This window comes from Meleagris gallopavo, chromosome 7 (assembly GCF_905368555.1).
Source record: "Meleagris gallopavo chromosome 7, MGAL_WU_HG_1.1, whole genome shotgun sequence".
Classification (NCBI taxonomy): domain Eukaryota; kingdom Metazoa; phylum Chordata; class Aves; order Galliformes; family Phasianidae; genus Meleagris; species Meleagris gallopavo.
The window spans coordinates 27,523,595-27,546,279 of record NC_139410.1 but is presented as its reverse complement, the minus strand read 5'-3'; the positions used below and the strand labels follow the sequence as shown (position 1 = coordinate 27,546,279).

The window sequence follows — 22,685 nt, the reverse complement described above, 5'->3', positions numbered from 1 at the left end:
GACCTGGGCTGGGTGAGCAGCTGCATGGGGTGGCCCTTCATCAAGCTAAAAAGTCTTTTATTGTTTAGCTTAGTTTGGAATTAAGTTTGATTTAATTTTGGCTCTAATATAAAATACGTTTTTTTCACGTGGAGTAACAAAAATGAGATAAGAAGTAATAACATATATATACTTGATGAGTAGACTCAGTGGTGCTGTTTTGGAGACTGTAACCTTGAGGTCAGGGTGTCTGATTTTGTTGTCTAAACTCCAAAATCTTTCCTCCTGAATGAATGGGGCAAGGACTGAAAAGCAGTTGCCGCTAGACATATTCTTGTTTTAAAGATTCCTAAGTGGATCTAACATCATAGCTAAGTTTTATTTAAAATAAGCACTTTCTCTCCCTCAGCATGGCATCTTAATGATAGCTGCCTTTCAAACCAACATCATTTATGATGAAATAGATTCAAACCTTTAGCTTACAGTCCGATCTGTCTAAATGAAGCCCCATGGACATAAGCAACCATTTCCCAGGTTACAAGGCGATGTGAAGCATCAGTGTGGTGATTCACTTGTGTCTTAATTTGTTTGCCTCTTCTATATATTGACATCTAAGCAGAAACCCTGAACTGGCATTGAAGTTTATACGTATAACTTAGTAGTTATTAGGAGCTGAGACATGGCTGTTAGTGGGATGTGTCAGAAGGAGGTGTATACCAAGAGAAACCCTTCCTCCAATGAAACAAAACCCTTTCACACTTGGAGATTTATTTTCAGTTAGGCAAATTCTGTTAGTTAATTTATTTCAGTTGTCTTTCAGTGCAATTAAACTCCCATCTGTTGAATTCATTAGCACACTCTATATTTTAAATACACAATCTTTTCATCATCTCACATATTTTATACATCAGCAATAATGCCATGAACTACACAGATGTCACAGGTTAAACTTATTTAACTTCTAAATTATCAAACAATTTTAAATACAGTAACGTATGTGAGTTTTCCAATATTGTTTCTAATTAAAATGTCAGCCCTTAACTGCATGTGGAGATTTTTCATGGATCATTCAGATATTCAGCATCTTGGATAAAATATCTGGAAAAATCCACAGTACATTATCAGTGTTAATGTATTCAAGATTGATACTGAAAGGTGATAGTTTTTACTAATAAGGTAATGCAGTTAATATATTACTAATTTATATTACTTCATGATTTCATTGCAGTTTGGAAAACAGCAAGGCACAGCTCTTGAACAGAGTCCCTGCATTGGCCTTGTCCTGCAACTGATATGCTCCACAGACATGTTAGTATTGCAGTAGCTGTGTCTTGTCACAGTTTATGCAGAAAACTTGAAGACAGTGCTGTCTAGTTCTCTCCTTATGACTAGGATGACATTTTTATATGTGCCGAGTTAAACAGTCTGATGATAAAATGAAATCTGTGTGGGAAGAAGTTCCAACCTGCAAGCAGCAGTAGGATGTCATTTATGAGCAGCCTGGCAAATGTAAACTGTCTGGATGCGAGGAGAAAAGCCCACAAGGTGCCCGTGAAATACCTGTGAGACAAAATAGTTGATTGGTAGAGCATTCAGTAGTGCTGATGCAGAAAGCTGGGGTGATGTCTGTGTAAATGAACTCAGATGTGAGGTTGATAAACAGCTGTAGAGCAGGAGACTTCAAATGACAGCTATGTCCATAAGGGAAAGAGATGCCCATTCATAAAAACTTCAGGGAGTATCTCAGTGGCATTGGAATGATTTCCCATCAAGTTTGCGTTAACTTTTACTACTTATGTACTCCAAAATTAGGGTAAAATACATAATTAGGAGCATTTACAGTGCCAGCAACATCAAGGCCGGGTCATGCTACCTTGTGCAAGAGGTGGAATGACAAATACTGATGCGGGGCAACTTTTATAGTCATATGTTCACTGACAGCATTTAAGAAAGAAAAGGGAGATTGTATCAAATACATTCAGATTGTATCAAATACAGTCAACTTCTACATGACTTTCCTGAAAATATGCCTCTTTTTCTATTTTGTTGCGATTAAATTCCCAAGCAAGTGGCGATGTGCTCCTAAGAAGTGTGTGTGCATATGTGTGAGTGAACATATAAAGTACTTCTTGTGTGCATCCGTGGTGATTTCTGGTATGAAGTCACTGAGTGTGAGGAATGTTCAGCATAAACTGGAGTGTGTTTTGCCAAACACGAGCAGCACATGGGCTGCCTGGGATGAATCTGCAGTCTGTAGCTTGCTGGGGAGGGGCAGAGCAGGGAAGCAGTTCCTGCGTTGGCCAGCTTTCTGCAGGCTTCCCTTGATAGTGGAAACTCTTGCGTCTTGCTTTTGACACGTGAATCCATAGCATTACTTTGCACACATTCTTCAGTTTTGCGAAAGGAGTATTAAAGCCAAGAGATGAGTACATTTCACCAGACCTGATGTGCACAGGTGACATTTTAGCCTCTAAGTGTTCTAGCAGTCACTGTTTCCAGATGCAGCGGATGATTTCAAAATTTTTCAAGTATACGTACTCTAAAGCAAACGATCATCTCTGCTGCTGACCTCCTGAAATGTCATTCTCTCCTGTTTTTGAATACACACGCTGATTTCTGGCATGGGTCACTGTTACATGTCAAAGTCAGATGAAATCTGTGTGAGGTGGATGTCAGGCTTTTAAGCTGGGACGTTTATAGCACTGAGCATTTATAGATGCAATAGTAACTATAAATAATTTTCTAAGATCTTCTCATTTCGTGTTCAGAGTTCCTTTTAACAAAGGAGTTCTTTGTGAAAGATTGGTAAACTCAAGCAACTCCTTCTGCTGAAATCATCTTACATTTCTTAAAGCGAGGCAGTGTTTTGTGATGACCACGGTCGGTTAGCTATGGATGGAGTCGGCCCATCCTCAGGGCACCACAGAATCACGGGGTTGTATGGGTTGGAAGGGACCTCTAGAGATCATCTAGTCTGACCCCCCCTGTCAAAGCAGGCTCCCTAGGCCAGGTTGGGCAGGTAGGCGTCCAGGTGGCTGTGGAACATGATAACACCACGGTGTGATGGAGTTGTTTCAGAACGTGGTCACTTGTAGATGTTTCAGAAGAGTCTGGAATATTGGTTTTCAACTTAACTTTTTGGCCTTAAGACCACTGTTTTGGGTAAAACCTACTGAAAGGGTGTTCTGCATAAATAGTGTTTTAACAGTGTAAACCAAAAATAAATAATTCATATAAGGGAAGACTGCCATCATTCCTTAAGGAAACTGTATCAGGCTGCAGTTGTTTGGAGCATCCTTTGTCTCTGGTGAACCTGACAGTTACACCCTGGTGAATTTTTGTGGGTCAGCATAGAGATGTGTGAGTTATAGATTGACTTCTGGGCATCTGGAAAGCTTGGTTTGTTTTAGGGGGATAAGGAAGTAGAGGAAAGCTGCTTGGCTTTGGTTTTGCTTTTTCCTTGTAGATGTGATGAAGTTTGCCAGTAATGTCTTCTGAAATGACTCATAGAAAATAAATCTGTTATATTTAAAATATGTGTTTTTACAATCACAGATTATTTATACTTGACAGGAAATTAAGGGATTGAGAGGGAGGAATAAAATAGAGTTTGTAGGAAAGGAGCGTGCAGAGGGTGATCACCCAGTTCTCCTAATATATTGCTTGAATATGTAGGCAAGACAGCAATTTGTAGGCAAAACCAGTGACTTATTTTCTTAATCTGATGGTTAAAAGTAGATCAAGCAAACCAGACGCGTTCAGACTTTCCTGGTGCCTGGTAGGAACCCACACTTTGGTACGTACGCCTTATTGGGTCAAGTATATAGAAGCTATCAACTTTACTGTCACTTTTCAAGGAGCAACAGTATGAAAGGACCAATTAACATAAAACCTAATCTCCCAGTCCTTTGCATGACCCTGCAGTTTGTGTTGTCCCCAGCTTGCATTCCTTAAAGGTCACAGGACAGCACGGAGCTTTCCTCAGTTGCAGTGATAATGACAGTATGACTGCATATCTGAAAAGCACGGGATCTGTTGTAATTGTGTGCCTCAGATTTGCCATACAGTTGGGCAACTCTTCGTTTTCCATCCTTAGTTATGTGCCAGTGTTGTCCCAGTGCTTGCAGGGCTTCTCCTGACCCTGTTGCATCTGGCACATGTCTGTGCATTGCAGGAACCTGGGTGAGGACATGCTGGATTTTTTCCTTTAAGAAAATCCTATAAAAAACTTTTCTCACCCTACGGGTCGCTTGCTTACTTGCTTACAGATATGGATTGCACTGGATGTGTTTTACTGAGACTGGGCTTCAACCATGGAGTTGCTTGACTAGTGGTTCTCAGAAATTCCAGGCCTGCTTGGAATGGTAGCTCTTAATTGCTGCCCTGTGAGTTAATGGCATCGAGAACCATCATGATTTTTGTTCCTAATAATTATAGGAGTTGTTATAAACACAAATCATATCTTTTGATCAATCTGATTTTTTGTCTTACTGTATTCTAGCTCTTAATTAGCGAGAATTAGCTGCAGGGTACCAAAGTTAGTGAGCTAGAATCCAATTTATACAATCCTTTCCTTCAGGAGCACACAATCCTAAGTTTCAGGTTTTGGATCATTTTCAATGTTAGTTAACGGGCCAGAATATCTCTGTTGTTATTGCTCTTATTAAATGACTTCTAGACATCTCATGTTTTGGCTTGCCTTGATCTGAAAATGAGCTTAAGTGTTTTAAAATTGTTTGAGAACAGTCAGGCTGTAATGAGGACTAATCACCTCAGGGCATGCGATGGAAGTCAGCGGGGTTCCCTCTTCGTGTGGCTCCTGGAGTACTGTGGGGCAGTTACTGGGAGGTGTGCTGGGTGGGACAGCCAGATTTGCTGCAGAAGAGCACCGTGGTTAGCAGTTACCTGATTTGACATGTTTTTTTTTTTTTTTTTTCCTTTGGAGTGGGGATCAGGCAGATGAAAATGACTTACAATTCTGGTATTTTATGTAAGCAGGACAGGAATAGTTCTTAGCTGATTCAGTCTGACCACAACGGTTGGTTATCAGTGAGGAGGTGATAGATTTGTTGCAACAGTGTGGGGAAAAAAAAAAAAGTCCTGACTCTACAGAATTGTACTCTTCAAAAACTTCTTTGCTGCCTTGGCAACTTTACATCGTCTGTCACTTGTGCTCTGAGAGTGGCTTTTAAGAAAGCAGCCTATTGCTTGCTCTCCTCGATTTAGAGTCTATTTCTTCTGCTTCCTCCTCTGGCTGATTTTCTACTGCTTTTCAGTAGCAAGTGTCTGCTTATGTACCACCTCTTCTCCTTCTTCTTGATGGATGTGCTTGATGCCCTCCTTAGGCTCTTGTAGCAGTGTCTCTGGTTCCTGGGATGAAAATTACTCTGTGGCACCCTGTTCATAACACGTTGAATGCTTTGAAAAAAATTAGAGATCTATTTTATTCGCTGTTGGTCAGTGACCTCCCTAACTATAGCATCCCAAGGTCCTCTGCTACTTCTTCTTCATTGTGCAGTAAAGGAATGAAAGGGCTGCCAACACTGGAACCAGATCATTTTTCAAGTCTCTTCCATACCAAGCCATTCATTTGCAGTGCAGGACTGCTTCCAATGATACCTAAGGTGCTGTCACTTACTATTTTCATATTCTGATAGAGCTGTCATCTCTGAAGGGTCAGAGAACCTTACAGAAATATCTTCTGGATTGTGATTAGCAACTGTCCCTTGTGTTTCTATATTGTTTCCCCAGGAGATTGTTATTACATAGGCTTAGTTTTCCCATCAGCTGAGCTGTGTTTGCCTTGTGTTTGTTTACATTAGCAAAAGTGAGGTGGATAAACTTGTTTGTGCTTGAAGCAGCTTATTTTCTGTGTTTTATATTCAGTTTAGTATTTTTTGGTTGCTGGATGTATTAATCTTGTGGCACAGGTCCCCCAAAGCCTTTTATTTTGACTGTAGGCAGGTCGGGCCTATTGTGTTAGAGGAGTGGAGCGGTCGACCAAGCTGTCTGCCTCTGAGCTTTCAGAAGGCCTCTTTCACATATTCTGCCCATGCTGATGGCTTTGAAAGATGCCCTCTGAAGGTAACGCCGTGGTGTTTGGAAAGCAACATAGAAGGAGAATTTGCTCTGTCTGCCCACAGTGAATCTTCCACAAAAGACGTATTCATTCTGTCATCTTTTGGACTAATTGGATTTTCTGAGGTTACTGTTCCACGTGTAGGTGAAAGGTGTGGTTGAAATACAGCAAATATAGCTTAACAATAAAGTTACACCGGGATATGAAGGAGAAAAAACTCAATGTGTGAAAAGTTATCCTGCAGAGGGCCAGCAGCACCTCTCACAACTTATTTCTAGGTGTTACACAGAGCATAGGCTTATCTTGAATAACTTTATTGTGATGAAGTTAAGGAAAAATTATGTACTTAGTTTTTGCCAGCATCCCAGAACTGAAATTGCAACTTAGGAAAATGATTCCTGTATTCCAAAACATGATAGCTGCCCCCACAGTCTGAGAGCCGGTGTGTAAATAATGATTTCAATCAGATTTCAATCAGTGAGACCTAAGAATACAGTCCGTGCTCAGTTGGATGTTTTGCATGCATTGTTTGTGTCCATCACACCTGTGGTTTAGATTACTGTTGGGATTTTCCTAAAAGTTTTCTTTATCCTCTCCTGTTTGTTAATAGGGCATCTCTGAGACAGCTGTGGGTTTTGCCATTAAGGTTTTGGGATCAAAATCTTCTTGATTATACTTGTATTTGCATATTATTTAGTCTGTATGGACTTATTAAGTAACTGACTTGAATTTTTCTGTAGTTATTATTTTTCTTGAATGTCTATGGATGGGCTTTTAGAAAACAATTAGAAGCTAAGCAAAGATATTACAGACAAGAGAAGTATGCACTTGGAAGAAGGTTTTTAGGTATGGAAGAAGGTTTTTAGGTAAGTCAAATAAACATTGAAATTACAGCATGGAGTTTTACCTATGCCACTGTAAATTTACCATAGTAAGTGTATTTTCATTGCTGTAGCCTAATGTATTGCTCAATTCTTTTATATTGTGGTCTTTAATGAGACATGAACTCAGTGTTTCCTCCCACGGAGACCCCCTCATTTCTGAATGCATAGTAGGATACGTGGTACTCACTGAATGAGCAGCTGCTCAGTCGTTTGCTTTCTTCTCATTACATAACGTGTTCCCTTACTGTACTCAGCTTAATCTTGCTCGGAAGGCATAATGAATATATTTTGTTGAAAGAGAGGTTAGTGAGCCCCTCATAAATAGTTCCAGCTGCTCTCTTCATACCTGAGCCCTCAGTAGGTCATCGCTCTGCTGTAGAGATAAGGAAGTAGAAGTGCGGGGAGAGGGAAGATTTGCTGAAATGACAGATGTGCCCAAGAGCAGTGGCAGAGCTGAGAAAAGAAGCCTGTCACAGCTCTGTTCCAACATCATGGTTTCTCTTCGGTCATCCCGTTGCACTTGCCTTTTGTTGATGCCAGCTCTGTCTGTGCTCCCCCGTTCCTCTCGTGATTCTCCACCCAAGTGTATTAGTTAGAAATGTGCTGGTTGTGCTTTCTGATCTGGGATTAGGTCCCAGGGCAGGCTGAAGCACTCGCCTGCCTCACTTGCTAAGTAAGTGTTGTGGGCATCCCTTTCCATCTTGTGTATGCCACCTTCTTCCCTCAGGAGCTGTGTTGGCCAGAGGAAGAACACTATAAAGTGATTAGTTCATCCTTGTGACCTGTATTGAACATTGCTTATTCTGACAAGTATTTTCACTGGTCCTCAGGGAAATGATATGGTTGGAAAATTGATGCCTGGGAGAAAGACCAGAACTTATGTGTGGTCTAGATGTCCACTGAGCTCTTTAAGAGCTGTAGAATTGCAGATGATCTCTGGAAGGATCAAGGGTAGGACCCTGTTTTGCAATATAGTGTTGAACTGCTTAAGTGGTCATGACTTTCTTTTCCTGCCTCATGTACACTCATTTCAGCCATTGTAAAAATGGGCCAATGATGTTATAAACTATATATACTGTACTTATATACACTGCCAATATGTGAGACAGGCAAATTATGATGACCCAGGCACTTGTCCCAGACTTTTGTATATATGGATGCAACTTCTTGTATTCTCCCAGGACTTTTTGTGTGTAGGGTTATACAGATTTTTAAAAAACAGTCTGGAAACACCAGAAATACTGTTGTACATACATACATGGAGGCCTTTGCCATTTAAGCCAGTAAGGTAACTGATAGCAACAGCAGGTTATCATCTTCTGTAAAATAACACGAGCATAGTGCCAGTGACAAGAAGGGGGGAGCATGAAGAGATGCCTTGCAGATATTTGCAGGGAGCAGAGCAGTGATGAAACCCAGGAATTTCTCCAGGGAACTTAAGCACTTTATATTAAAAATAAATAAATTAATTAAAAAGCAACATATTTGTCTTTTCTATTTGTTTTCAAGGTGAAATTATATGAGATGGGCTGAGTCTGTTAGCATGTAGATGCTGCAAAGAGAAGGGCCTGCTCCCACTCTGTTTTGAACTGCCTCTGACAGAGTCTTTATGGTAAATCAAGTCAGCGAGTTAGCCTGGCAGAAAATTAATAACTGAAAAAAAAACAACCCAAAACACAACAGTTTATGAACTGTATAAATGTCTGTGTGTATGAGCACAGCATTGGTGCAAAAGATAGGGTCAGAGTATCACAGTTAGGAGGAAGGAGAAGTGCCCTTTCAGTGACAGCTGGCAGATTGGCTCAGCTATGCCACATAACTGCTGTAAATTTTTTTTTTTTATATATATATATGTATTCAATATCTGAAATATTGTTACAAAAATTCAGCTTGAGGCATACTTGTAATATGTAACATTTTACAAAATTTTAATGAGTTTGGCTAAACTGGTAACATCCCTGTGGGTTTTAGAAAGCAACCCTGGCTTTGTTAATATTGAAAGCTTTCTTAGAGGTGTGTTTGCTATTAGACTGTGGTTTTGCTGGTGATGATCTGATACTGAATTTAGGGTAAGCAAGGTGGCAAGGATTTTCATGCATGGATAATTTTATGCACAATAAGTAGATTTTCTGGGAGTAATCCTGTTGGTTGTAATAGGACTATTCACAGCTCAGTATGAGTGGACGTCTGTGTAGGATCAGGCCCTGTGCTGCTGGCGTGCAGTCAGCACCGTGGGGCATTTAGAAACAAGTGTGCTAAGAGTGACTGTATGGTACGCTCTGGTTTAGAATGTGTTAATTTTCAGATCTGTGAACCTTTTCACAACACGTCATGTTTGATTGCTTTCCTTCTATTCTGCGAGTCGGCACATTTTAATTCATTTTTATCAATGCATGGATGTTAATTTCAAAGTCTTTCTTTTAGCTTTGTCTTATTTTCTGAGTAGGGAGAAGAGATAACATTTAATGTTCTTTATTTAGAGCCATTAATGAGGGTATTATTTTTCACTTTCAGGCTTTGGCTGTACATTCAAAATGGAACTTTTGACATTGTGGAAGCTAGCTGTGTTTCCTTTTATATTAGACTGTATCAATATTTTAATAATGCAGATTAGTATCTTTCCTGATGTGAAAATCCACGACACATTTCGTGATCTGATTGGGTTCACTTGAATTTTGTGGTTTTGCGTACCTGATATTCATTTAAGTTCAGAGGTTAGCATGAATCATTGTAGTGTGGCCATAGAGATGAGCCTTTAGAGACAATAATATGCTCAGGCATTCCCGTATATTGCTTGTTTTTTGAAGTTTCTTTACCTTTTGCATTAGTAGCCTTTCTACAGTTTGTTGCTTAAAGTCGTTCTTCCAAAGGCTATGGGATATAGATAAAACAGCAAATCTTTAAGTGAACCCAATTAGTATTTCTGGATATTTGCTGATAATTAAATAATGCTTTACTGCTTGCTTAAGCAAAGGAGGGAGAGGGCAGGATAACTGCTCACCACCTTCGGTCAGGGTGGAAAAAACGTGCTGCTCCACATGTTGTGCTCTGGTGGCTGTCGAGTTTTGTCCCTTCCCTTCAGGGTGTCTTTTCAGCTTTAATACATAGCAGCCACTATCCCAAGTAGTTGTTTTTAGATACTAATGTGTCCCTAAGGTTTATTTTAATTTTCAATTCTGAGTTTGAAAGCCCCTCACACTTTTCTCTTGTGATAATTTTGTTAGAATCATAGACTGGCCTGGGTTGAAAAGGACCTCAGCGATCATCTAATTTCAACTCCCCGCTACGCACAGGGTCACCAACCACCAGATCAGGCTGTCCAGAGCCACAGGCAGCTGTTTCTTTCATTGGGAATATTGTGTTTCCCTCTCGGCTCTCCAGCTCACTGCACCGTGATCTTTGGAGAAACTGCTGTTGGGGTACTGAAGTGAGCAGCTGTTGAGAAGTGCCGTAGGGCTTGGCTCAGCAGTGGTGTTTGAAGTGAAGCAGCGTGGTTCCCTGGCTGGAGATGCTCTGCAAGCAGCTGCTGAGCACTGTGTGAAAGGAGAAGGGGCTGAGATATCTGATGAGCCCACTTCCACGCAGTCTCTTCCCATCTTTCTTTTCCCCAGATGTGTGCCCACAGATGTCTCTTGTGAAATGCTTTGCACAAAGTAAAGGTTTGGAGAAGCTCTACCAAGCAATACTTTTGTCGATGGCTTTTTTCCCCTCTATGTAGTCAAAGAATATGCCAAAATCATATGATTGTTTGGTGGAGCTTGATAAAGTTCTGGAATTCTGTAGAAAATATCTCTGCAATAAGGATAACAGTGCTTTATGCCAAGAAAAATACTTGTGGATGTTCGTGTATGGTTTGTGTTATTTTAACTTCAGTCACGATAATCTCAAAATAAGTTGATCTTTATCTCACAGATGCATCTTGCACTTAAAATATTTATTTAATCTTTACAGGCTTAGTAAAGTGAGCTCGTTTGAATGCTTTTAACTTACATTTTCTTTATCATGCTGTCATTCTTCCAAGAACACATTTCTCCTCCTCTTCTTTGGTATAAGTGAAAGGATTCTTTTTGTGTGAGCCAAAAGGTGCCAGCTGACAAATTACTCTTGTTTTACTGAGATGGCTGCAATTGGGATACTTCTCATTTGGATTAATAGCTTATTTTTATTTGCATTTCATTTTAAATCAGTACCTTGGTTTCATATGGCTTACAGTGTTTTATCGCTTAGAACATGCAGCCTGAGCAGCCTAACAGTATGATTTCTCATTATTTTTCTATGAAAAGCCAGATGTTTGAAAGCCTGATTTAATAAGCAGTACACTCACAGTAGCAGCATCCGATCTGACTCAAGATCATGACTGGAAAACAGCAGAGTGCTTTCATTTGCATGACTACTAAGTCTGCTAGGCAGGGTGAGAAAAAAGTTTCCATACCGTTGCCAATTCAGAGAACTAACAAGTCCAATAAATGCCACCTAATGCTGGACTGTCTTCTGGGCAGCTGTTCCCTCTTGCCGACTCTCCTGTCATTCTGCACGTCATGAGCCTGCCCACCTCTCTTGGTGAAAGTAGCAGCTCTTTTGTATTAAACGCTTGGGTCTCTCTGTTTTCATTTGTCTGCCTACCTTCCTGCCAGGAAATTGCTTTCATCCAGGATTTCCTCAATTCATACCTAATTTCAGAGTAATAGGGTGGAATCCCCCGTATGGAGCAACTGTTTCTTTCAGTACCTGGAGCAGAGGGATAAGGGCCAGCATGTTCTCACACTTGATACTGTTGGGTTTTGTTCTGTTTTTGGATGTTGTTTTTTTAATTTTTTTCTCCTAGAATGCTCTTGGCTATATTTGAGTTCTTGTATTCCAGTACCTGCCCATATAATTCCTCTATAGAATCTGCATTGAGCTTATGCTGCTGTCTTACTGTGGAATGGAAGAAAAGGCATAGCGAACAGTGATCTGTGTAAGACATCCCAAATGTGAATAAACTCGGGTTGAAGGCTGAAATGATTAAATATATGTGCTTGTTTTCCTTGGAGTCTGCCTTCCGTGCTGTGTTTTTAAAGCGCCCTACCTAAGAAACCTTAGCTCCTTTGTGCCATCCTTTATCAAATAATGATTCCATGGGGGACAGATTGTCCAGAACTTCAATTCCTTCTCGCATTTCTTAACACAGGATCCTCCACACTGCTAAGATGATAAATTCACCCTCTTTTTCTGCTTTTAGGATCACTAAGGTCTACTGCTGCAGGATCTCTCTTGGAGACCTGCATTCTCGGGGGAAAAAAAACAGGTTTTTGTGCTGTGCCAGGTTTTTAGTTGTATTATAGCTGAGAAACTATCGATATGATTTCCCATTTACCTCCCCAGCATACTTCACGGATTGTATCATGTCTCTGGGTGGCTGTGTGGCATACCAGGCATGCATTTTCTCTTGGAGGTGTGAAACCTCATTCTGTGACTATAAAGTAGATTAACTGGGAGTATGCTTGTCACCTACCTGAACTCACTTATGACAGTAAGGAATTGTTGTCTGTATTTGAAGACAGATACTGAGAAAATCAAGAGTAAGATTTCAAAGGCATCAGACGTCCTTGTGTTAAAATTGCAGAAGGAAAATGGACAAATTGAAAGCAAAAGTATTCTTAAAATTTTTTCTCTTCTAGTCCTATTACAAAAAAGCTGCTTCTTTTTAATCTCTAAGATGTTTTTTTTGTTTGTTTGTTTGTGGTGTGGGATTTTTTTTGTTTTTCTTTTTGTGTGTGTGTAAGAAGGGGATTATTAGAATTGTTGATGGCATTGTCATATTTAAATGGGTTTAGCTTGGTGACTGTGCTCTCCTGACTTTCAGCAAAGTAAGGCTGAGTAGAAAGATCTTTAATTGCCTGAAAAGCTGTTTTTTGGACATGTCTTCTAAATACTTGGAACTTGGAGAAGTCAGACCATCCTGATTGTCAGTCTCTTGATGATAGACAGAAATTTAGAACCTCTCATCGTAGGGAATAGAGACAAATGCTATTCCACTTCTGTGTTAGATGACATGAGTTGCTACTAGAAGGTGTTAAAGTGAATTTTTTTTTTTTTTTTAAAGAAATTGAGTGAGTGAATTTTACTTTCAGAAGGTTGGAAATTAATGGTTTCTGAAACAAATTATCATCTAGCAGAACTTCCCAGTCTTTTTCAGCTGGTTCTGCCTGTGGCATGCATTCCAACCAAGTACTGCAGGATCTCTCCTGAATGAAGAAAGATTGCTATTTATTGTGAACTCGCTGTAGTTTGGTATAAACACAGCTTTGCAAAGGTTTAGGATGCATTGAGAAGTTTCAGATTTTCCTGATGAAGAAAATGCTTTGGAAAGCGACCACACCAAAGAAAGTGATTTAAATATGTGATGTGTGTTTGTTTGATGCAGTGATTTAGCAAACTGGCGGGCTGTTATCTGGCAGTGGGTATGGGTATGTGGCTTTGCAGGGTGATGGCTTGGGCAGCTTCAGGCAGACTTGATTTCTTTGATTACAAGTTGTTATCTGGAGCTGTATGGAGGGAAGCATAGCCTTGCACTTGAAGTTGGAATGGGAATGGAGCATTTCACCATGATGCAAGCTTAAGGGACAGAATTTGAGGCTGTTGAGCAGTAACATACCAACATCATATTTGTATTCCAAATGCATCAAAATCAAAAGTGCTGCTGCTGTCGCTGCGCTCCCTGAGATGACAGAATAATAGAATGTCCCAGGTTGGATGGGTTGCATGAAGATCATCAAGCTCAGCTCCTGGCTGCACACATGGCTACCCAGAATTTAGAGCCTATATCTGAGAGAGGTGTCAAGATGATCTTTGAACTCAGGCAATTGGGGCCGTGCCAACGACCCTCTGGGGCAGAACCTTACCCCTCCCCTGACACAGCTCCCTGCTGTTCCTTCTGGCCCCGTGGCTGTCACGGACGGCAGAGCTCAGCACTGCCCTCCGCTCCCTGTGAGAGCTGCAGCTGCCCTGAAGCCTTCCTTCAGCTCCTCAGCTCTGGGCTGAGCACATCCAGAGACCTCAGCTGCTCCTCATATGTCTTCCCCTCTAGTCCCTTCACCATATTTTTGGACACCCTTTGGACACTAATAGTTTTATGTCCTTTTTGTTCTGTGGCACCCAAACCTGCAGCCAGTGCTGAGGTGAGGCTGTGCAGGGCAGAGCAGGACACCCCCTTCCCTCACCCAGTAGCAGTGCTGGGCCTGGTGCCCCCCAGGTGTCCATCGTGTGCTTCTGTTGGGCCTGCTCTGTGCTGCTGCTTCCAGCCACAAAAGCCTGCTGCTTTCTAGTAAAAAGCAGTTGGTAAAGCCATGACACTTGTTGCAGTTCTCTATCTCTGTGTATCATGAATCAGTGTAATGGTATTGCTATTCCTGTCTGGAATAAATGTTTCCTGACTAACGTTGCCAGCTTAGTGGTGTGGAAATGAATGTCGTTTTCATAAACAAACTCTACTTCTCTGTAGTTCTCCTGTGGCGTACATGCTGAGACAGAAAGTTGCCTTTTCCTCTCACTTTGGGTTGTGAAGATGTTCCACCTTCTCTAATATGGTCTGGGGTAGTGGTGGTGAAAGAGCACTTAAAGAACAAGGAAATAGGGAGAATGGGACCAACCTGACAGTGGCGTTTCTCAGACAATTATATCAGAATAAAAATGGGGGATGGGGAGAGGGGGGGATCAAAAAAACAAAAACCAGTTTTCTAAGGAATAAGGAGGAGGAATTAGCTCTCATTTAATCTCCCAATTTTGCCAGCAACTTAAAGGCACTTTGTTATAAGCCTTTTGTTCAAAAGTGTTCATTTGTGTCCACATGCATGTGTGTGAAAGGAGAATGTTTAGTGTTGAACTGAAGTGTTCAGTTTTTCACTTCTGTTTGGGTATAGATTTTAGGAGTGGAGTGCATGCGTGCGCGTTGAGTGCTGACTGAGTTCTTATAAAATGTTAAGTAAAAACTTTAAGCAAGAGCACCAATTGTAGATGTTTACTATTAAAACTTTCTTTGTAGGTTATTGCACTTAAGAATGAACATTGAAGACAAGCTGGGAGGATTATTTCTTAAATGTGGTGGCATAGACCAGATGCAGTCATCCAGGGCTATGGTAGGGATGGGTGCAGTATCTGACCAGTCCGGAGTGTCGGGAGAACGGCAAGAGGCAGTGCTTCAAGATCGGACTATGGCGCACCAGGAAATTCTTGCACCAGACGAAGTGTTACAGGAAAGTGAACTTCGACAGCAAGAGATGATTTCACATGATGAACTCATGGTCCATGAGGAGACGGTAAAAAATGATGATGACATGGATACGCAAGATAGACTTCCTCAAGGGCTGCAGTATGCTGTTAACGTCCCTGTAAGCAATTTATTTGTGAAATATTGGAGAATTTACTAGGGAACTTGATCTGGTAGTCTTATCCTACTCTGGCAAGAATCTATTAATTGCTTGTTTGGATTTTGATTATCAAAATATTTATGAATAGATGCTGCTTACGAAAATGTTGTTTGCCTCTGACTGTGGACAGTTTTTTCCAATTAAGTATAATCTTCAAGTATCTGTTTTATAAATATTTTATAATCAGGCTGTTACCATAGAATTAGCGAGTTAAAATGTGCTCTTCTTAATATATTTAATGTTCCATGGTAGCTATAGACCAGAATAAATAGCATTACGAAAAGGTGCATACTGTTTATTCGGTTGGTAGTACTGTTTAGTTTCTTTTGATATAGGAAGCATTTTCTTACATGTTTTCCAAGTATGTGGACGCTTAGCAATTGCATTCACACTGCAGGTTGGACTGTGACACTTCATACATGACCATAAATATGCCCCTCCTCGATATCTAACAGAAGTCGTACCTCATCTTTCCCAGAGCGAATACAGATGACTTCCTTTTGAAAGCAGAGCATCTGTCTGTAAAGCAGCACATCATCACTGTTACCCGTCAGACATAAAGGATAATTGCAAGGACCTTAAAAGTAGATAGCCTTGTATACGAGGAATAATCCTTAGAAAGGTAGCGTTGTTAAAACACTACTCTGTTAGCTGGAGATCAGGCAGTTCAGCTGTTAGAAAAATGTAAGAGTATCTTGCTCTTCATTAAAGTTTACCTTGAGAAATACTTTTTGGAAAACAAACAAACAAAAAACAACACCAAACCCTTCGTTAGCAATATTTTTGTTTTCTTTAAAAATATTTCTGTCTTAAATATGTAATAAACTATTCAGTTTAATTTTGCATTGACAATATGCAGGCTAAAGTAAAATAGGTGTGAAAAGCTGAATGGTTTTACAGATGGAAGTGATTTTAATATAAAGAGTGATCTCAAAATCACCACAGATCAGAAGAAAAAAGACTTTGGGAGATGAATGAAAGGATACATCAAAATGTCACTGTAAAAATTAACTATGCCCTTTTTACTTAGATATTTATTATTCCTTTCACTTAAATTTCTGAAAGAATGAAGCCACAAGATAATTCCCTTTAGAAAAAGATTTTTCTGTTTCAGCAGTTTGTCATCTTCTAAAATTGAAAAATTGCTTTTCTGTAGTGAGAACCTTACCTGAAACTGGCACTTGGTATCTTAACAGATCAGTGTAAAGCAAGAAATTACCTTTACTGATGCATCTGAACAACAGAAACGAGACAAAAAACAAATACGAGAGCCAGTAGATTTGCAGAAAAAGAAGAAAAGAAAACAGCGTTCACCAGCAAAAGTAAGACATTGATTTGGCAAAACCAAGATTAAAAGAACCTGAAGATTTGGTTTACTATGACTAATTTCATTAGCATTTGAAGTAGTTAGGCTGGAAATTGTTTGTTTGCTCAGTAAAGATGCAGGTCTGAAGTTTACTAGAGACCCCAAACAAAACCTGATATAACAGTGTTTTTCTTTGAACTCTTTTTAGCAACGTGAACCCTTGACGTATTTTAACATCTGTCTCTCCAGGGAGTCTTCTCCAAATATTTTTTTAAAATTATGAGTCGGTAGCTTTGTAGACAACCTATAAATCATTACTCTGTATCAGTCTAACAGTAATTGTGCTTTTCTTTGAGCCTGACAATTTCATATGCTTTATGCATAGTGAAAAGTTTTTAAAAAGAAATCTAAAATGGTAGTTTGGAAAACTCTAAAAAGTTGACTAATATACAAAAAAATAATCTACTGGTAGGGAATATTTCTGTGGTCATAATCATCTTCATATATGTATTTATTTATATCAAAAGATTCTTATGATAGCTGCTGGTTTGTTACTTCAAAAATTGTTTTGTAGATCCATTCATGAAGAGGATGTGTCCCCGTATGTCTGAAAACATAGGCTTTCTTCTGAGACTTCAGATAAAAACAATCATTTCACATCATGAGGCAGCAGTGTTAGACCTTCTAGTAACTCTCTAAATCAGTCTTCAGATTTAAAATAGAACCTATGCTGGATGCTCTGAAAGGCAAAAATGAGGTCACACAGAAGCATTAAATAAGCCTATTCTGAAATCAACCTAGGCTGTGTACCCATAGAAGGAAAACTCAACCTAGCACCAAGAAAAGTTCCAAAAATTCCTGCTGGGGACCCTCAAGTCCTCTTCAAAGCACCACCAAATTTGGTGATGTTTGTAGCGTTCTTGTAAAGTTGACAGATTGTTTCAGATTGGGTGTGGAAGCAAGTTCCAAATCCTTTGCATCAAGATGTTTGTCCCTTTGATAGAAAAAGGAGATGTAGGTTGAATACCCTCCAAAGATCACTTCCATGGAAACACTGCAAGGTAGAAGAGGCATGTGTCCCTCCTTCTACAGGCACGTACTTGCATGCTTCCTTTTTATCTTCCAGTCTGTCAGTGTCATTCTTTTGAGATAACAAAAGGTTGAAAAATGATCAGGAGAATTGTTAAACAGGTTTGTGGTTTTGTTTTGTTTTTTTTTCAGTCTCTCTTCCCTTTTTTTTTTTGTTTTTTTTTTAAGCTTGTCAGAGTAGAATGGCAGAAAGAAGCTAAAGGACTGACGTAGATGACAGTCTACTCCAGCTTAAGTTAGCATTCCCAGAGTAATGGGTTGATTTTTCTATCCAAACAGCAGCTGGGACTTTTACAAATGGAAGTCAATGAATATGTGGAAACATTTTAAATTTTATATCAGTGTAGTCATCATATGCATAAAAAGTCAGTTGCTTTTATGAATCCTATCTTCTTGTCCCCCTTCCATGCACACACATGCATGCACATGTACACACATACACATGCACATACAAACATTTACATATTCTTGTTACTTTTATTATGAAAACTGCACTGACAAAGTTAATGTTCCTGATTTAAGAGATGTTCAATGAATGGATGTAGTAGAAAAGCCTAGGGTTAGCATAATTGTGAAATTAAGTGTATTTTCTGCATGATTATTTAAAATATTTCAATATATGTATAGAAATCCTAAGAGGTATTTAAATTTATTTTGATTTAATCAGTCAGCCTTTCATTAGTTGAGCGCTGTTACAGAGCAGAATTTTTCTGTCTGTATCAGAGGCTTACTGGAGCTGTAACATGCCACTCCTCCACACGTATGAATGTGCTTGTCCTTCAGAGTGAATGCACAAGAATTTGTTAGCTGAGACTTTCCCTTTTGCTGAATTTGGACGCAGCAAAACTAAAAATTGTTTTAAGTAGAACCTATAGATTTGCTACTGTTGCAGAGAGATTACTTATTATTTCATTTATTCTGACTCCCTTTCTCATCATTATCATTATCATAAAACCTTAAACGTCATAACTAATCAAAATGCAGATGTCTTTCCCCAGCAGACTTTTATTTTTTAATAACAAGGGACTAAATTCTTTTACTGAAGGTTTCTTAAGTGCTTCTTTATAGTTCTATTTCCAGTTAAGTAAGCCTTTTGGAAACGCAATGTATTTACTGGTTTTCTTAAGCTCTTGCCAGAGATAGTAGAGGGTTTGGGTGTGGGTTTTTTTTTTTTTTCCTTTTCCTTTTCTTTTTGACAAATTAAGAGAAAACCTGTAATGAACTTTATTGAATGAGATAGATGTGGTGTAAATATTTTTTTCAGTTCATTTTTCCAACCTTAAGTGAAAATAGCTGCTTTGACACCAAAGCAATTGAGTGTGGAAAGCTGAATTTGTCAAAGAGATGTTCTAATGTGTATATTGAGTGAGCCACATTTTACTGAGTGAAAAACTTGGCTGAAGGATAATACTATTGTCTTGGTTGTTCTGCTTTGGGGTTTTGGTTCTTAAAATACAATGTTGTCTCCGAGATCGCTGTTGTTATGCAGATGTAGGTAATTTGTATGTCTATCCTACATAATTTATTTGTCTCTTAGCAAATTGCAATCGTGATTTGAAAAAAAGGATATAAATTTTTTTGCTTTAAAATATGATTATCCATGGTACAGTGCCCAGAGGTGGTTTGGTTACTTTGCATCCTTTCCAACAGACGGGCAAAGTAAACATTAGCATCTAAAATGACTAAGCTGTGAATAGGAAAACTCTAAGCTGATTTTCCATGAGCTGCTTTTGCTTCCGTCCTGTCTTAATGTACAATGAGACACCGGTTGGATTGGACTGCAATTGGAAATGTAAGCTGACAGCCTGTCACGTAGCCTTATAGAAATTAGTATTGTTATACCTGAAAAATCAACATTTTCTGCATCAAAAAAATTAATGTTTTTTATTTTTTTGTAGTTAATAAGACAACTTTAGAGGGTAGTGTGAGAACAAATTTTACTCTTTTTAAAATAGATCCTTACAATAAATGAGGATGGATCACTTGGTCTGAAAACCCACAAATCTCATGTTTGTGAGCATTGCAATGCTGCCTTTAGAACCAACTACCATTTACAGAGACATGTCTTCATTCATACAGGTACTGCTTGACTTCAAATTTGTCTTTTCTACTATATAAAGAGTTATTTACTTATGTTAAAATGTTTTCAGCTCTATGCGAATTTCACTTTTAAGACTGTAGCTAACTTGGCATCTAAGCTTAGAGATTCCATGCACCAAAGTGTCAAAAGAATACCAGGGGGAAAAAAAAAAAACAAAACAGCAAATGTTTATTAAACTGAAGACCTAACTGTTTACAAGGTTTCTTTTCTTTCTTTATCAGAAAGTAATGGGTTGACTTGTAGCCTAAGTGCCAAAATTGACCCCTTTGTAAAATGTGTTCCGGCTGCTTATTTGCCTGATGAGGTATCTCTCTGGTTCGGAGAAGTGAAAAAGGTACTTACCATTATAATAGCTTGCCAGTATCCTGAATGCAGTCTTATGCCAGCATCATGATTGATCTTGTTCATGAGGAAATTAAAGCCATTTCAGATCACTCTTTCATGCTAGACTTAATGTGAATCTTAGGATCATGGAAAGCATTCTGGAGTTCACATACATAGTAAGGCTAATGTTTTTTGGTACTCGAGTATTTTTGGAATTCGCTCAGATGCTGGTTTTTTTTAATAGAGATTTTAATATTCCTCAAAATAGTTATCAGAAACAACAGTGTGTAGTTATTAACTTATGGATGTGGAATTATATTGTTCAAGGTGAAAAACCATTTCAGTGCAGTCAGTGCGACATGCGTTTCATACAGAAGTACCTGCTACAGAGGCATGAGAAGATTCATACTGGTGAGTATAGTGCCTTGAGTATCTTTACTGGCGTGCTTAAAAACTGTTTCCCCACTCAGGCAAGGTTTCTTGTAAGAAGTATGCAGCCTAAAACCCTGTTGTAGTTTGGTTTGACTTAACAAATGTTATAAAACTTTAGAAAATAAATTAGCTTTGTGCTTTTGACTTGCTCCTTTCTTCTTTGGCTGTAAAGTGAGTATAAACTCTAATAGGCAATTTTGAAAGTCTATAAGTAGTCCCAGTGATAAATCTTGAGATTTGTGCATTCATAAAAGTTAAGGTTTGGTAAGCAGTTGTATATTTTGTTGTATCAAGTTAATTTGGACAGCGGGGACTTCCAAATCTTCCTTTTGGTAGAATTTTTTTTTTTTTTTAATTTAAATTTCTTTTGGAATTCAATGGATAAGTGCCAGGACTAAAATGGCCAAAATGCCTAACCCCAAAGATATTAGAGTCAGCTTTACTTTTAGCTTTTTTTTTCTTTTTTTGAAAGGTTTAATTCAGAACTGTACTAAAAATAAGAGCCTTAGTTTAAAAATATGCAATGTAGGTCAAACAAGGCCCAAAGTTTTAAGCCAAAGAGAGTTAAAGTTTATACACGTTTATTTTTTTATTATTATTATTTTGTTGCACTGCACAAAACCACATTCTTTAACAGGTTTGGCTTTGTTGGGTTTTTGGCATTTTGGTGCATGGCCTTTGAATCCCTCTTTAAATATTTTGTAATATGGTCCCTTTGGACTAGATGCCAACTTCTCAGCCTCTTTTACAGAAAAGCAGAGCTGGTGAATGTGCACAGTGTTTCTTGGCTGTAGCATTTAAGTGGATATGAAAGCTACTAACACGCAGTGCAGTGTGTGCATGTGTGTGAGTTGAGAGGGAGAGAAGTCTCTGCAAAATGAATTTTCAGAGCAGTGTACAGGGATTTACATGCACAAATGCCCTGTTGTTCATGGGATTTTTGTATCCTAAGTTGCCACGAGTCCAGACTAAGTAGGTTTCCTTCAGCCAGTCAGCCACAGAAGAGTCCTCCATTCTTCTGTCCAGCGTCTTTGTTCTGTTCATAGTCTTTCCTCTGGCTCTGAATTGGTGAACCATGCTGCCTTCACTTTGTGTAGATATTATTCTTGAAAAGAACGCTCATTCATTCTCGTTTGTCTGTCTGTTTGCCTCCCACCCCAAAAGAAAAGACAGAAATTTAAGTGTAGTGTCTTTTTTTCCACATTTTTCAGAAGATTTTTTTTTTAATGATGATTATTCCCTGTACGTGGCTTTGAAAATGTGAGTCTGGGCAATGTAGTTAATTAACGCTTGACTGCAAATATTTTATAACTGAATTTGATTATCTTTTGAAATTCAGTTTCTAGCTCCAATGACAGTTGTGCTGCCTTGACCTTAAGCTTTGGAGGGAGGATTGGGCATGGTGGTGGGGCTGTTGGTTTTTTTCTAGCTCTCACATATACCATTTTTTGCTTAGCAGAGGTGAAGCAGCCATTTAACAAATTAACTATATTGTTATCATAATCTTCAGATAACTGTTTTTCTATTTTCCTCAGCATCCTGAGGTATAGTTCGGGAATATTAAAAATGATGGTTGTGTCTGAATGGCTGAATTGTGGGTGTTTTCCTAGATGACAAGTAGTACATGCTTAGGAGAAATCACTAAAGACCCAGCTTCCAGGAGTGTAACTTCTATTTTATTGAGCTAGTTTCCAGTAGGCAATCATCTCACATTTTTAGTGTTGGATGTTGTAGGACTTGTTTAAAAAAAAAAAAAAAAAACTAACAACACTGATTTATTATTTTTTTTCTTTTCAGTAACTGCCCTCCCCCCCTTTCATCACCCCCTCCCTCCCCAGTAAAAGAAAGGGGGAAATAAAAGGGGGTTTCTTTTTCAATTTCATTTAGTTAGTAAATATTTGCCCAGTGCTCTGTTTGAGGGCTTGGCCCAGTCGTAGCACGGCTAATTGTCATTCTGCATACCCATCTGTGTTTTCACTCCTGTGTGACAATATTCACAATGGGGCCATAGCTGTTTGTGTGGTGTTACTGTGTTGTGCAGAGCTGCATAACTGAATCCATCCAGGAAAGCAGAAAAGGGGAA

The 22,685-nt window shown here is 39.0% G+C and overlaps 1 protein-coding gene across 5 annotated transcripts in view; it reads left to right on the top strand.

The window, feature by feature from the left end:
• ZNF148 (zinc finger protein 148) overlaps positions 1-22,685 on the top strand; it is a 38,024-nt gene that overhangs the window by 2,434 nt on the left and 12,905 nt on the right. For 2 of the 5 annotated variants that reach the window (XM_085228304.1, XM_085228301.1), the window contains exons 2-5: positions 14,966-15,311; positions 16,547-16,672; positions 19,701-19,824; positions 20,498-20,581. In XM_085228304.1, coding sequence (XP_085084430.1) covers positions 14,982-15,311; positions 16,547-16,672; positions 19,701-19,824; positions 20,498-20,581 — 664 coding nt within the window. In that variant the 5' untranslated portion in view covers positions 14,966-14,981. Of the gene's footprint in view, positions 1-1,109; positions 1,288-14,965; positions 15,312-16,546; positions 16,673-19,700; positions 19,825-20,497; positions 20,582-22,685 lie in introns of those variants that run through there. The other 3 variants (XM_085228302.1, XM_010713868.4, XM_031554227.2) reach the window with 3 other exon arrangements.